At 40.3% G+C, this 14111-nt stretch overlaps 1 protein-coding gene across 1 annotated transcript in view; it reads left to right on the top strand.

Moving 5' to 3' along the window:
* suclg2 (succinate-CoA ligase GDP-forming subunit beta) overlaps positions 1–14111 on the top strand; it is a 96301-nt gene that overhangs the window by 79922 nt on the left and 2268 nt on the right. Inside the window, exon 10 of the mRNA XM_053315137.1 lies at positions 7368–7488. Coding sequence (XP_053171112.1) covers positions 7368–7488 — 121 coding nt within the window. The remainder of the gene's footprint in view (positions 1–7367; positions 7489–14111) is intronic.

Below are 14111 nucleotides of genomic sequence, written 5' to 3'. Positions count from 1 at the left end.
TTGTGTCTTTCTCTCTTTCTTGTTCTGTATCCTCTCCAAGAATAGATTTTCACAGGCAAAATAGCTCCTCGCTTTGACAGGATTGAAGCTCAAAGTAGTAAACGTTCCACAAGAGATTGCCATATGCACATCTTTATTACACGCTTTGCATTTGATTCTCCCCAACACGTATGAAAAAGAACACATGGAAACATGCTCTTGTTTTTCATGCAAGCACTAGTGCTGTGATCTGAAACACAATTACACAGTGTTTCTAGAAATTCAGTCTTTCCAAGAAACTGTCTGAATGCGCCACTGTGACAAGTGTATGTTTACTTTTATCTTTTGTAACCATGCAGAATATTTCATAGTTTGTAGGATATGCAGGTTTTATTTAGTCATTTAATTTTAAACATGTACCAACAATGCTCTGCAGTTGTAATAACTGTTTACTTGTGTCAGTGAAAATGTCTGTTAAATAATTCCATCCATTTGTCATCGGCCTAGATATGTAGTTCTCACTTGGCTGTCCCTTCACCTGAACTAGCACAGCTACTACTGTCTGGTTTGGATACAACGTAAGAAACCGACATCACACGTTTGACTTCAAACACAATTATCGTTCCCCACCAACAGCCGTCTCACCACTCCAAGATGTGTGATTGTAGCCAGCGGGCCTTCCTTGATTTGGAAGTTGTGCATGTTGACCTGTGGCCCCAGGGCAGAGCGTAGGGGCCCCCAGCAGATCGAAAACAAATAAACAAGGCCTGCCAGAGAGGGATGTGACAGTACAGGCTGTCTGCAGTAGATAAGACAGAACAATAGCCCTTAATAGGGCACAGAGAGACACACACCCATCTCCAGCCCTGCCTTTTTCTACTCCTATCTGCTTGCTGGTAACAAAGGAAAACAAGATGCTTTCCCTTTTCTTTCTTCCCTGCAGAGAGATTAGCAGCGCTTAACAGGGGTATGGGCATGAAAATGTGTATTTGAGTGATAATTCAGCAACGCTCGCACAACTCGTGACAAGGAGCCTGGTAGAATGAGAAGGAGTACAATGCTTTTACTTCCCTCCGGGCTGAAACTTGGAGGAGAAAAGTACATCATATATGTCAGCTATTTATTAGTCTGTGGAAGGAATATGATTTTTATGAATTTTTGAACATGATGTTGCTTTCCAGTGTTGTCTTTATATTTCAGGTCCATACAGACAACCATTGATTTGTAACTTTATTTTTTTGTTTTGTTTTTAGTTTGTTTTTTAATGAGACTTTTTCCCGTGTCCATAATACTGTAACAACACATACTGTTCATAAAATGTCAAACATGGATCCAAGACACATTTTATGCTAACACACAGATAGGAATACAATATTAGACTACGTGAGCATGTCAAATTGTCTGGGTTATATTTCTTTCTTGTCCTAAATGCAGTTAGTGGGGTTTATAACAGCAGGCAGAAAAGCTTGTTTCTCCTGTGAAGCCACTTTTTTGACTTTGACACAAAAAAGCCTTAGCCGGGTATCAGAAAGCCAGCAGCAATGATCCTATTTTGTTAAATTTGAATCATTTCACCAACGCCCAGGTAGAAGGCAGCGGCTCCCGCCATAACACTGCCTGAAAGAAGACACAAAGATCCCATAAAAAGAGCGACTTGGCACATTATACCTGATGCCTTTATGCTGAGCTCTGATGAAAGAAATCCACCCTGCTGCCAAGTTAGCTCACCTGAAATGAATGCCTTTAAGGAAAAAGAGGCTGTACTTGGCTTGGTGACAGGAGGTAAAACGCTGCTGAGTACGATGTTGAAGATTTAAGACGGATCTCAATGTCCAATGCTATTTCATACCTTAAGGTAGGATTTCTGAGACACTGAGAGCCTGAATGGAGCAGAGCAGTGATTTTGATTGGAGAAGGTATCAAACCAAGAAGATTGTACTTAAATTTGGCTCCCATTCTTTTGGGCAGTTCATCATTGTTACATTTTAACCCCATATGGTTCAGCAACATGCTTAGAGAAGGCAATATCTTTTGTAACTAATAAGCAATGTGCAATTTTGAAACTGAATGAGCCTTCACAGAAAGATGAATCATTTTCCTTTACTACTTCTTCAATTCTACCTTCAATGCCTCTGTATATTTTTAGTCTGAGGCTGCATTCCCTCAGGTCACACAGTATTTAACCACAATATCCCCCTTCAAAAGACAGGGAGATGGTTGTGTGTGGTTTTGGATCTAGAAGCTTTACTCAGCATAGGTAGGTGTTTATAGAAGTACATAAAGTCAAATGTTTGCTTACGTTCAGTTGTCAGTTTGTACAGGGGAAATAACATCCCTCTGGTTGTATACCTGTATACTTACATGTAAACCAAAACCAGAGGAATTACAAGAAAACACAAACTTCCAGCAAAGTGTGACTCAGTCCCCGCCACATCCATATTTCTATAAACTGCATTTACTTGTGTGCCAAGCAACATAAATCATGTCTTATGTATCATTAATATACATGGGTGTCAATAGGAGACGCATGAATGGAAGAAATATGGTTCTTCCCAATAGAGACAGAGTTGAAAAATGGGCTGTAGATAGGAGGAGAATAGAGTCTTCTCTAGTGAAGCTATAAAAGGCATCTAAATCTCTACTGCCCCCCAGTGGGGACCACATAATTCAGTGTGTGTGTGTGTGTGTGTGTGTATTTGTGAATGTTTGTTGATGTTTGTGAGGCCCTTAGTCAAACCTTACAATGTGATATAGTGTGTGAAGCTTCACCCGCCCATGCCCTGTGTTGTATAATGTGTGGACGTCTCCTTTTATATACAGATATTCAAGTCAAATATTGTGCTGTATCGCTATGACTCAGTGCTTAGTGTGTACATGAAGAACACTTATGTAAATCTTTATATTACCCCCAGTCATTGCATATGAGAATGTTTGCTTCACAGAACGCTTGTTAAAATCTCTGCACATGTAGTCAGGAGTGGAGCTAGACTCTCAGCACAGAGGGGGCAGAATGTCCTCAAGGTTCCCCTTCTGATAAAGTCATTTTAAAACCCACAGCCGTTAAATAGCTGATATATTCTATCCGGTATATATACATAAGCACAAATTGTCAGTCACTGGACCAAGCAAGCCTATGTTTAAGAAAGCATACAGTGAAGCCGCTTTGTCAAACAAGCTTATTCTAAAGAACAATACAAAGAAAATAGGTTGCTATTTGCGTTAAAGTGTTTCAGCACCAAGGACAGCGCACAGCGTTCTATGTGCATTGATTGACTAACTATTCAGCACAGCAACCAATAGACAACCACAGATCGGTTGCAATGTGTCACTTCTATGTCTTTCTTACACATAAATAACATAAACAACACCAGAGGCAGTGACATAGGCAGGTATTGAGAAGCAGTGAACATGGAGTTAAACAGCAGATTGATATAACTGATATAATCTTCTGACTGATTTCTTCATGCCCAATTTTCAGTTAATAAAGACTAGTTATGGACGTTTCACTGATCAGTTGTTGTCTTTGCTGAGCTTGTTGTAGTTTAGTGGAGTCCATTTGTGAGGTCCACCATCCTCTTATAGGAAAAAAATCATCTAAAAAGGTTAACAAACTTTGTATATATCGCAGCCTCTATTTAAAACTCCGTCCTTCATAGTAACAAATCTGCCAACCACATTGTCTTTGTCAATGTTTATGGTCCCGCTCAGCACACAGCAGAGTAAGAGTGGAACAGAAATAACTCTTCAAGAGCTTTAGATGGCTGAAACTTTGTCTTGCAAGATTAATTTACCACAAACATAAAATGACACAAATAATGTTAGAGTTAAAGTTTTCAGCAAAGTAAGTCATAAACTTCGAATCGCTGCTTCTGCAGTCTTCAATTCAGACAACCACTCTGCCATTGCAACCCACTTTCTGGTAGGAGGGAGGATTTTGTCTGTAGTGATAAGAACTACCATAGAGAATGAATAGAAAAAAAGTTGAGAGTTAAGCTCTACTACTGCTGCAGTTCTACCCAGTTGGGTCACGCACTATGACCCCAGCGGCGCCCCCACTGAGCATGGGCCCTGAGGCGGTCGTCCCCTCTGGCCCTGCGGTCACTCCACTTATGCATGTAGTTCATAGAAATTTAAATCTGTTTCATCTCTATGGTGGTCAGGCTTATAGCTGTACAGGTCACACACAGACTCAAGCCTAGGGATGTAGTCAATGATATTCAAACTCCAGATATCTCCTTCATTTTTTTAAATTGGTGCTGTATAAATTCATGGTGGCAAGCAGCAGAACTGTCGACCCTGTGCCCCTGCTGTGGGCCACAACTGCTCAGGGCAATAAGGAAACACACACTTATCACACGTGCCCTAAGGCAGCAAAGAATATAGACACACACACACAGTGAACTACAGATCACACCTTACAGGCTGTCAGAAGAACTGTTCAATACATGAGGTTTGTTATTATCACACTGCTGAACTATGCAGTCACAGTTTCACACTGTCTGCCACCTTTCATACATGTACATCCTGGCCAGTCATTGAGTAGACCATATCACAGTAGAGTGGTTGTATAATATAATGTCTGAATGTAGCTTTTTTTGTACTGTATTAATCTGTAGTAGAGCTCATTCCAGTTAATGGAAAAGTGTGTCTAAACGTATCGACTGTTACTGTACATCTGGCTGTGTACCTGTGATCCCCCATGTTCATGCCTGTGGGGTTTGTCAGTCAACACAACTCATCAACACTAATAGTGTCAGTCCTAGGTAGAATGATAGCTGCTTCACAATAAGAGAACCAGCATATGATTGTAAAAGTTACACATTGCAGGCACTTTTATTCAAAGTGACATTGACAATTGTTGTTTTTTTTAAATAGTTAAAATTAAAGTAAGAAACAACTGGAAGTAGACAAATGCATAAAAATTACCATAAACAACAAGAATGTAGTGTAATGAACAAAGTACTAGAAGGTTAAAGAGGCTCAAGTATTTAGGTGCTCACAGAAGAGCTGAGTTTCAGGCGTTTCTTGAATGCGCCAAGGGAGTCAGCAGACTGTATGGAGCTGGGTAACTCATTCCAACACTGCAGAAACACAAACAAGAAGAGTCCGGGAAAGTGATTTCATTCCAGGCAATGATGATATTACCAGATGTTGTTCATTTGCAGATGTGCGATGTGAAATTATGAGACACACTATCAAAATGAGTTTGTCTCGCAGATGTTTGTCAATATCGTGTATTAAAACACTTTCGCTCAAGAGTTTAACTATACTACTACTTTTTTTATTGTGTTTTAATGTTTCCAATATTACTATAATTGGAGTATATTGTAAGTTTTTTTTCTTCTAATTCTTACTGTTAAATGTTTGTTTTTATGTAAAGCACATTGAGTTGCCCCTAGGTATGAAATGCACTATATAAATAAAGCTGCCTTGCCTTGCCTAGTGCTGAATATAAAAAACAGTACAGTACAGTAAACTGCAAGCAGCATTAGCAGCAATACTCTACTCTACTCTACTCTCTACTTATTACATTAGTGGTCAATTAACTGAGTGGTGACATGAACCTAACCTTGGTTAACTGGATTGTAAAAAACACCCATTAAAAAAACGGATAATTTGAAGAAAAACAAACCTCTACCTTTGTTTTCTTTGCTAAGTAATCATTACACAAGTGAGATAATGAAATCTGACGTGTCCTGCTTGAAAAGAAAATAGACTGCCATTATTAGCCTCCACTTCATCCATTATTTTTAATACATCAGAACATCTCATCATGTATTATCACTTTTACAACCTGCAAGGTCAAGATTTCCTTGTTATTTCCTCATTTTAACATCTGAGTCCAGTTCTCTTGTATGTTGAGTCTGCTGTTTGTCTGCATTTTCTCCTTATTTTTTGCATTCCTGGTCACATCACTGTGTGATACTTAATCAACATGAAACAGTTCTCCATGTTGACCCAGCAGCCTGCTTGAGTTCTTCGCATGGCAACTGAGTCTTTTCTGCTCCAGCCTACATCTGTGTTTGTTTTTGGAGCTGTCTCATGGTCCTGTGTCATTTGCTGCTGTTTATAAGGAGATGCTCATTTGGATAGCATGTAGAGGACAATGCCATGGCTGTCGCTGTGATAGCTATCCAAGTCCTTGATCTCCTCTCCCTGTAAACATCATTACCACACACTGGAAACATACACATTCACAACGGGCACGCACATGCACGCACACACCCACAAGCTGCTCATCCAAATCACCGCTAACAGATTAGCAGTGATTATAAACAAACATGGAGGATTAATCCTGTGTGCTCTCAGTCTACTTTTCCACTGAGCTAGCCAGGGTAATTACCAAGTGCTAGATTGTTAGTGTAATCGCACACATACACACACACACACACACACTCTCGCTGCCTTGCTTCGCTTCTTAGTGATATCAGTTTCGTGCTTATTTTGTGAGAAAGTTAAAGATATCTTTAGCTTGCAAAGAAACTGCGAGACGGCTTCTTTCTTTGCAACCACAGCGAGTCAGCACACTGTAAAACTCAAAGGTGTGTTCTTGTTGCTGCTGAGGAAAAGTGGACCCTTTGACATGTTCAAATGGTTACAAGTGAATTTGAATTCGAGGGTCATTATCAGGGTGGGAATTCCACTTTTTTGATCAGCCAAAGACTTTATGTAGTTCATTCTGTTCTATGAACCAGTCAGATAGCTACCAGACCCCAGTATGTAAAAGGGTTTTAAGAGATAAATGAGATACATGGCACAGCTAGCTCTGTTTGAAAAGCAGCCGGGTGTGCAGCTTCTGTTGTCACCACTTCCCATTAAAATATTGCTTTATTATTTGGTCCCAGTGTTGCCACCTTTACCTGCTGCTGGCCTCTTAACTTCTGCAATATATCTTTTCTTTTCTGGTTCTACTGTGACAGTATTGTATTGCCTCGGGATATGTAGCCTCTGAGTGCACGACCTAAACCTAGTTGGTGGTGGTGAGGCTGTACTATTAATGTTTCCTTTGTGAGATTTCAGTTGGGTTTTTTTCACAGGTGTGGTAAAGCAAGTTTCCAGCTATATTGGTCATATGTACAGTAAATGTAACTGTGAGAACCTGAAATCTACATCTGCCAATGGTTTCATGTTTTATGCTTCACTATAATGGCTGTTGGACATTATACATGTACATCCATTGTACAATATCACTTGGATTTGGCAACAGGTGTTAAAACACAAAAATAAAATGACTATATGGTCAAGAATCACATGCATTTCAGGACTGTCGCTTTTCAATGCTTCAACTGCTACCCTGTTGTCACATACAGATGGTACACTGAGTTTTCTTTTCATATGTTGGCATCTCCAACATTATTTAAATCCTTTCTTTATGTCTTTGATCTCAGGTTGAAGCCATCCTGGTCAACATTTTCGGGGGGATCGTCAACTGTGCTATCATTGCCAACGGCATCACCAAGGCCTGTCGAGAGCTGGAGCTGAAGGTGCCTCTGGTGGTCAGGCTAGAAGGTGGGCAATAATAACGCACATACACACACACACACACACACACACACATGCACAGATCTAGGTTTGACCTGTCTGACCCTCTTAGTAAACCTGTCCCAGGTGACACTCCCACTCGTATATTATATACTACGCATCATCCCCCTTCAGATTCACAGATCATTGATCTCAACCTAGCGTGTGATAAAAGCACTTGAACTTAATGAGGATTCCGTGATGTTGGATAATGACAGTGGCCTCAAGGCTACAGTACACAACCAAGTTCACACCACCAGCAGTCATTGTCACTCATCTTGATGAGCTGTTTAGCATACTCTACATTTTGAGGCTGAGATAAGCAAGCATCTGTCACACCACCATAGGCATCATGCAAGCAGATTGTGATTCAGCCAATCTCTAATTGAATTTCAAAAATACATTGTACTATCTGTCTTCAAACAGGAATTTTCCTAAACCTCTATGCTATATTATTGCATTGACCTGCTAGTCCAGTGTACACAACCTTGATGGCTACTAACTCTGTCTACCTCAAATAGTGCATACTACACAGGCAAATAATCACTAATTATAAAATTATTTACATTGTATGTATTAGATATTAAATATATCAGTTTACATTTTTATAGTGATAATTCAGTATTAAAGATGGACCAATTTAAAGCATCTTTTCCTCACCTTTTCTCAGACTTTGAAACCATTAAATTATTTTTGCTGCGATCCCTGGAGCCTATCCATCTTCATTGTGGCCCAGTGTCCCAGTAAGAACAGCAGCAGCAGCGCATTTCTCATACGTGTCACATTCTGCCGCGCCCGTCATTAGCGGCAGCCAGAATAACAGTAGAGACGGCACTGATTGGCTCACCTTTCAACCTATATATGCTAATGAAATGTGTGTCAGTTTTGTGTGTTATGTGTGTGTGAGTGTATGCTTGTGTCTGTGTAGGTGTGCGTGCATGTGTAGAATGGCAGCAGTGACTCCCGGAGGCGCGGGGGCCAGTTGGTGGTTAGCTTAATTGTCAAGATCCTGCTGAGTGGTGTGTCCAGAGCAGCCGTTCATACTGTATGTCCTCACACACTGTGCTAATATGGTTTGTAGGTCAGGTACGTCTGTTTTGAGAATCCAACTGTGTGCAGGGGTACAGTAGCGAGGTGTGGACATGGCTGTTCAGTGCATAATAGTGTGTGGAAAGTTTAGTTATCATGTTAGTGTGGACAACGGGTCACCAGCCCTTAACAATGTAGAAAAATGTTTCCACTATTTTCTACCTAAACAAAAACCAGTGTCATGGAGTTGTGTAATATTAGTGCATTTTGTCTCAAATAACATTGCACCTAAACCAAAAGTGGAGTTACAGCAAGGACAGATGTGTGGCTACAACCCAAATCCCACAAATTACCACTGTAAACAGATTAACAAGGAAACATTGTTGCCAGTTCAGATACTACATATGCACCTGTGTAGTTTGTATCTGACATCTGTCCTCATGTTGCTGATTAAACACACAGCTAAATATGCAGGATGTTTAAATTTACATTCGCCATGTGGCTGAAGGGCTGTGGTGAAAATTAACCTAGTTCATTTACTCAAGCTCTGTATTTAAAGGTGCAGCGAGTAGAATTTATTGGCATGTAGCAGAACAGACTTGGCAGTAATGAAATATAATATTCATAAGTATGTTGTAAATAGCGTATATTATATATATTCCACCATTGAACAAAATAAGCAGGGAGTGATTTCAGACACTGCCGGGGAGTGGGTCCTCTTCCACAGAGCCCGCCATGTTGAACCACCATGTTTCTACCGTAGCCCAGAATGGACAAACAAACACTGGCTCTAGAGAGGGCCTTTCACATTTTTTTTAGTTTTGGGGCCACCAGGGGAGTGGTATTCAGTTGGTTGCAATCTGCAGCCTCACCACTAGGTGCCACTAAATCCTACACACTGGACCTTTAAGTACAATTTTGGGGTGCTTCTATTTTACTTGACTTGTTCCATATTATGTTACTTAATACTTCTACTCCACTCCACTACTACATTTAATTAGTAGGTACAATTAGCAATTATTTTTCAGATTGCGATCTCCCATCCAAAACATATCATATGTTACTAATTTATGTTCATAGTATCAGATGAATGGTTATCAAATTACTAACAGATCAAATAGCTTAACATGAATTAGTTCAAAAAAAGATCTGTAACTCTAACTATTAAATAAAGTAATCAGAATGATCCAATAATATAACACTGATAAGGGCCACCCTGCATAACAAGTACTTTGTTTAACAAGTGAAATTATGAATGGAAGACCTTTGATTCTATTTCTATTTTACTTAAGTAAATAATTTGACTACCTCGACACTGCTGAACGGTGACTATACAGCTGCTGAGATTTGTCACAGCAGAAACGACTACATTGGCAATCAAAATAGACCCTTAATTAGTCACCACTCATTTCTCATACTAGGCCCTGTAATTCAACCTGACTCTCAAACAGGCTGAGTCCAGAAGGTCACTGCTGGTGGTTGATTCAACCACGTTTTTCTGGCCCAGGCCTAATCCAAGCTTTAGCTGTGGGTCATTACATCCTAGGCTGCAGTCTTGTGGAGAAGATTGGTTCAGAATCAATCAGCTCAGCTTGCTAGACTGACCGCAGGGCAGTGGGAATGGCCCAGCACTCTTCAACAGGATCAGAATGGATTAACTGGCACACTTTTAATTGGGAAGACTCTTCTAAACGGCCTGGGTTGATTGCATTGGTGGAGAGTTGTGTATTCCCATATGCGGGCAAGAAGGGGCATGCGGTCTAGATGCTGATGGGAGCTGAATTAGTTGATACGGGTGCATGAGGTGTTATTTTTTTGTTTTTTTTGTTTTTTTGTGGGCTGAGAATGTCTAACTAAAACACACCCTGCTTATGAGCCACTTCATCAGCCCTCTTGTTCATCCATTGCAAATTCCTCCAAAAGCTTTAACACAGGCAGAAATTACAGATGCCTGTGTACACACTAATGTTTAGGGTATTGAAAGTACCTGAGGAAGTACTGCACTGCCCCCTTTGGCCACAGTATGAAAATGAAAACAGTACACAGTGAAGCTGCTGTCTCCCACTATGGAAAAATTCTCCTTAAATAGCCCTCGGGGTCCAGGGAAAAAAGGTGACTGCATTCGCTTAACTCTGTTCGAGGCCTATTGATTTACTGTGCCATTCCACAACTGTCAAACAGTGGAGGCTGTTTTCACCTTAAAAGGAGATCTGGCCATTTTTTTCCTCCCATTTAATTAAAAAAGAGGCACAAAGTCCTTTAGTAAGGCTTAGATGGCTCCTTCAGTCCTGACAATGTCATTACAGTGTAAATACAGCCATCTGCTGCAGCATACGTACACACATAAACAGATATACATGTACACACACACACACACAGTTTATATACACCCACATTGGCTGGCATTGATGCTGAATTCTGACCCCTGCTTTGGTTTTCTCTAGCCTTTATGGTGTATATACTAGTCTCTGTGTGATATCTGATAGCTATACGATGTATGTCCCTCTTAAACAACAGTCTAGACAACACAAGAAACAGGAATACTCTGATTAATGAGTGGCTAAGAACATCAAAAGAAAAGCATATGCAGCGTTAAGGAGTATCCCGCTCTGCGTTCAGATGAGAAGCTTTTCATGTTTGACACACAGGATGAGGAGAGAAGAAGAGAAGGAGTAGGTCTCATCCATTCATTTCTACCTGTGAAGAGAAAAACTCTCTCACTGTTTGGTGCTGATTATTATGAGGATTAACAATCAAAGTCAGAACAAGTTTGATGACATTCAGCGATGAAAGAAAATGTTCTTAAATCAATAATTCAGGGTAATTGGAGTGAAGATGCACAGAGAAGCAACTATTTTCTGTTGCGTGACACAAACTACTGTATGTAACCTGATGTGTGTTGTCTGTTCTGGAATATTCAGCGTTACTGTGAAGTGTTTGTTTCATCTGTGTATCTGCTTGTCTATTAAATTAGCCACACTGGAAAGTTTATTAGATTAGTTTGGTGTCTTGTCAGTGACAAAAAAAAATATTAGGATAATCTCAGTAGTGAGCCTAAACACATACACTGCAGCAAGTGTTCTAGATACATAAAATTGTCCTTCTCCTGTTTCAAAGTAGCTTTACAAACTAATATGAAGAGCTTTCACGATGTGCATTCAAAAAAATTCAAAGACGGTGTGATTTATCCAGATTTAAATTTGCCAAAAGAGTGTAACGATTCTCAGGCATCCTGGTTATCATAGAGGTGCAAGTCAAAGGTAACTGGACTCGCTTTAAGCTCTTAAAAATAGTTTTTACCTCTTATCCATAAAGCTTCATTCAGTTCAGAACCGAAGAAGGAAATCACAGCAGGAGAAAGCACAGGAGTAAAAGAAGGAAATCTGTGACTGCTGAGTGCTGAATCCCATTTAGCTGCTTTATTTTCAGGGTGTTACTACAGTATAGACATTTTTCACATTAGACATTTGGTCATAGCAGGAGGTTGGCGCTGTACTGTTACTACTGTAATGGCATTAATGACGGCTAGGATCCTTTTGTAAGTTTCTCAGTAAGCAAAGCCAGTGAGCCAGCACACACAATACGACAGTGAGGCTGTGATTCATGTTTAATTAAATGATTAATTACACCTGTGTATTTCCTGATATGACACGTTGACATATCTCCTGTCAAAAAGGTCTCTCACAAAGGCATCGTTAATATTATTAGCAACACCAGAGTCATTAAATCAGCGAACTGACTCAGTAATGTCAGTATTACTCATCACTACCGGTCAAAAGAAGTAAAGCTTTAGCAGTAGTGCATTTAACTGAACAAGGCTCTGACTCCTGGCTTTTATCTTTACCTCATACAAAAATATACAGTGTCTTTGTAGGTGTGAGACAGCAACAGACACTGTTCTCTCATCAGATCTAAGCTTCACTAAACTTAGCTTGTGAAGTACAGAATCAGTCCCAAATTTAGGAGCTGCAGCATCAACAGAACTCCTCCGGCGCAAGTCTCTGGCACAGCCCCAAGCCTTATTATCCCGTTGAAATATGGTGCCCTGTAATTGACTCACACATTAAAGTGACATTTCCACAATAGTCACAAGTAAGCTCGCTAATTAGAGCGGCAATCCAACAGAAATGTGTTGTGAAGTTGCAATATATCACATGGCATAATACTTAGCGCCGTTTGGTCTTTTGTTGGTTTGGCTTGAACGGTGTGTTTAAAGCCTCGTAGCTGAGTGTTGGGGTTTTTTTTTTGGGGGGGGGGGGTTTGGTAAAGCTGGAGAGTCGATACATCGTTTCAACAGTTTTGATAAGTATTCAAAGTGTTGAGAAAGCGGTGATGCTGTGAATTTCAATCCCAATAGATGCTTGTTGGAAAACAAAATTGAGTCCAGCAACTGAGTTTTTTGCAAGCCAGAACAATCCAAGCTGCTTTAATAGTAATTAATTAAGTCATTGATTGTGATGAATAACCCCATTAGACTCTGATTATATTGAACATTTACTTTATAACATCAAGCTATGAGTACAAATCTGTATGTTAAGATGGAGATGTTAAGATTACTTCACATGTGTGCATAAATACATCATACTGTATGTCCCTACCCAGGCTGTGAGTAGGTCTCTGGCAGCACCTAGTGGCTGCAGGTGAATACACACATTCATATACTTAGCATACTCTACACACACACTTACACAATCACACACACACACCTAATGGCGCTGTATCCAGCTGGGCTCTCTGTCCTCGCCTCTGCTGCTGTGAGCTATCAGTGCTCCCTACCGCTCACATTGGAACTGCAGTCAGCTCTCACACACACACACACACACACACACACACACACACACACACACACACACACACCTATGCAGAAAAAAAGCCCACACACATGAATCCATGCCTCTTCTTTCTCACTCCCACCCCAGATGTGTGAATAACCCCTCACACGCTACATGGATGACACAGGTAGCACAGAAGCAGCGGTGACTAAACAATGCCACACACACACACACACACACGCTGTTGCTGCTCATGAATATTTATGAGATGAAAAAATAGCACACAAAAAAAAAATGCATGTGTTGTTTACTTTATTTCAGTGCTATATACACTTTGCATAGGGATATTTGTCTTTTCAGAATACCTCTTGCATTATGTATTTGCTGTTGGCACATATGGCTGCTTCTCCCACAGTTTTATCTCCTGTTGTTTCAAGTTTGTTGTTGCTGCAACTTTGTTTTAATCATCTGACAGATAGGCCTGTCACTATATGATAATACGGATCTGTCAATCCCAATGAAGTCCACAGGTCAGCCTATACAATGTAAAGCTTATAGTAAATTTGAGCGACAGCATTAATGCTAGATTTGTCTTTGGACCCACAGAGGGAGCATATTCTCTGTTTGGGACACTCTACCCCCCCCTTCCCTATTCCTGCACCAGAGCAAGGCCTCTTCCTGCTCTTATTCTAATTAATTACAAAGCAGAATTGATTGTTTTGGAGTGCGAGCCTGCAGAAATGTGTTTGGAATGACTTATTATCTGGCTGGACAAAAGAGATGAAATATTAGGCGTTAAGTGGCGCTGGT

Source organism: Scomber japonicus, chromosome 3 (genome assembly GCF_027409825.1).
Source record: "Scomber japonicus isolate fScoJap1 chromosome 3, fScoJap1.pri, whole genome shotgun sequence".
Lineage (NCBI taxonomy): Eukaryota > Metazoa > Chordata > Actinopteri > Scombriformes > Scombridae > Scomber > Scomber japonicus.
This window is presented reverse-complemented; position numbering and strand designations above follow the sequence as displayed.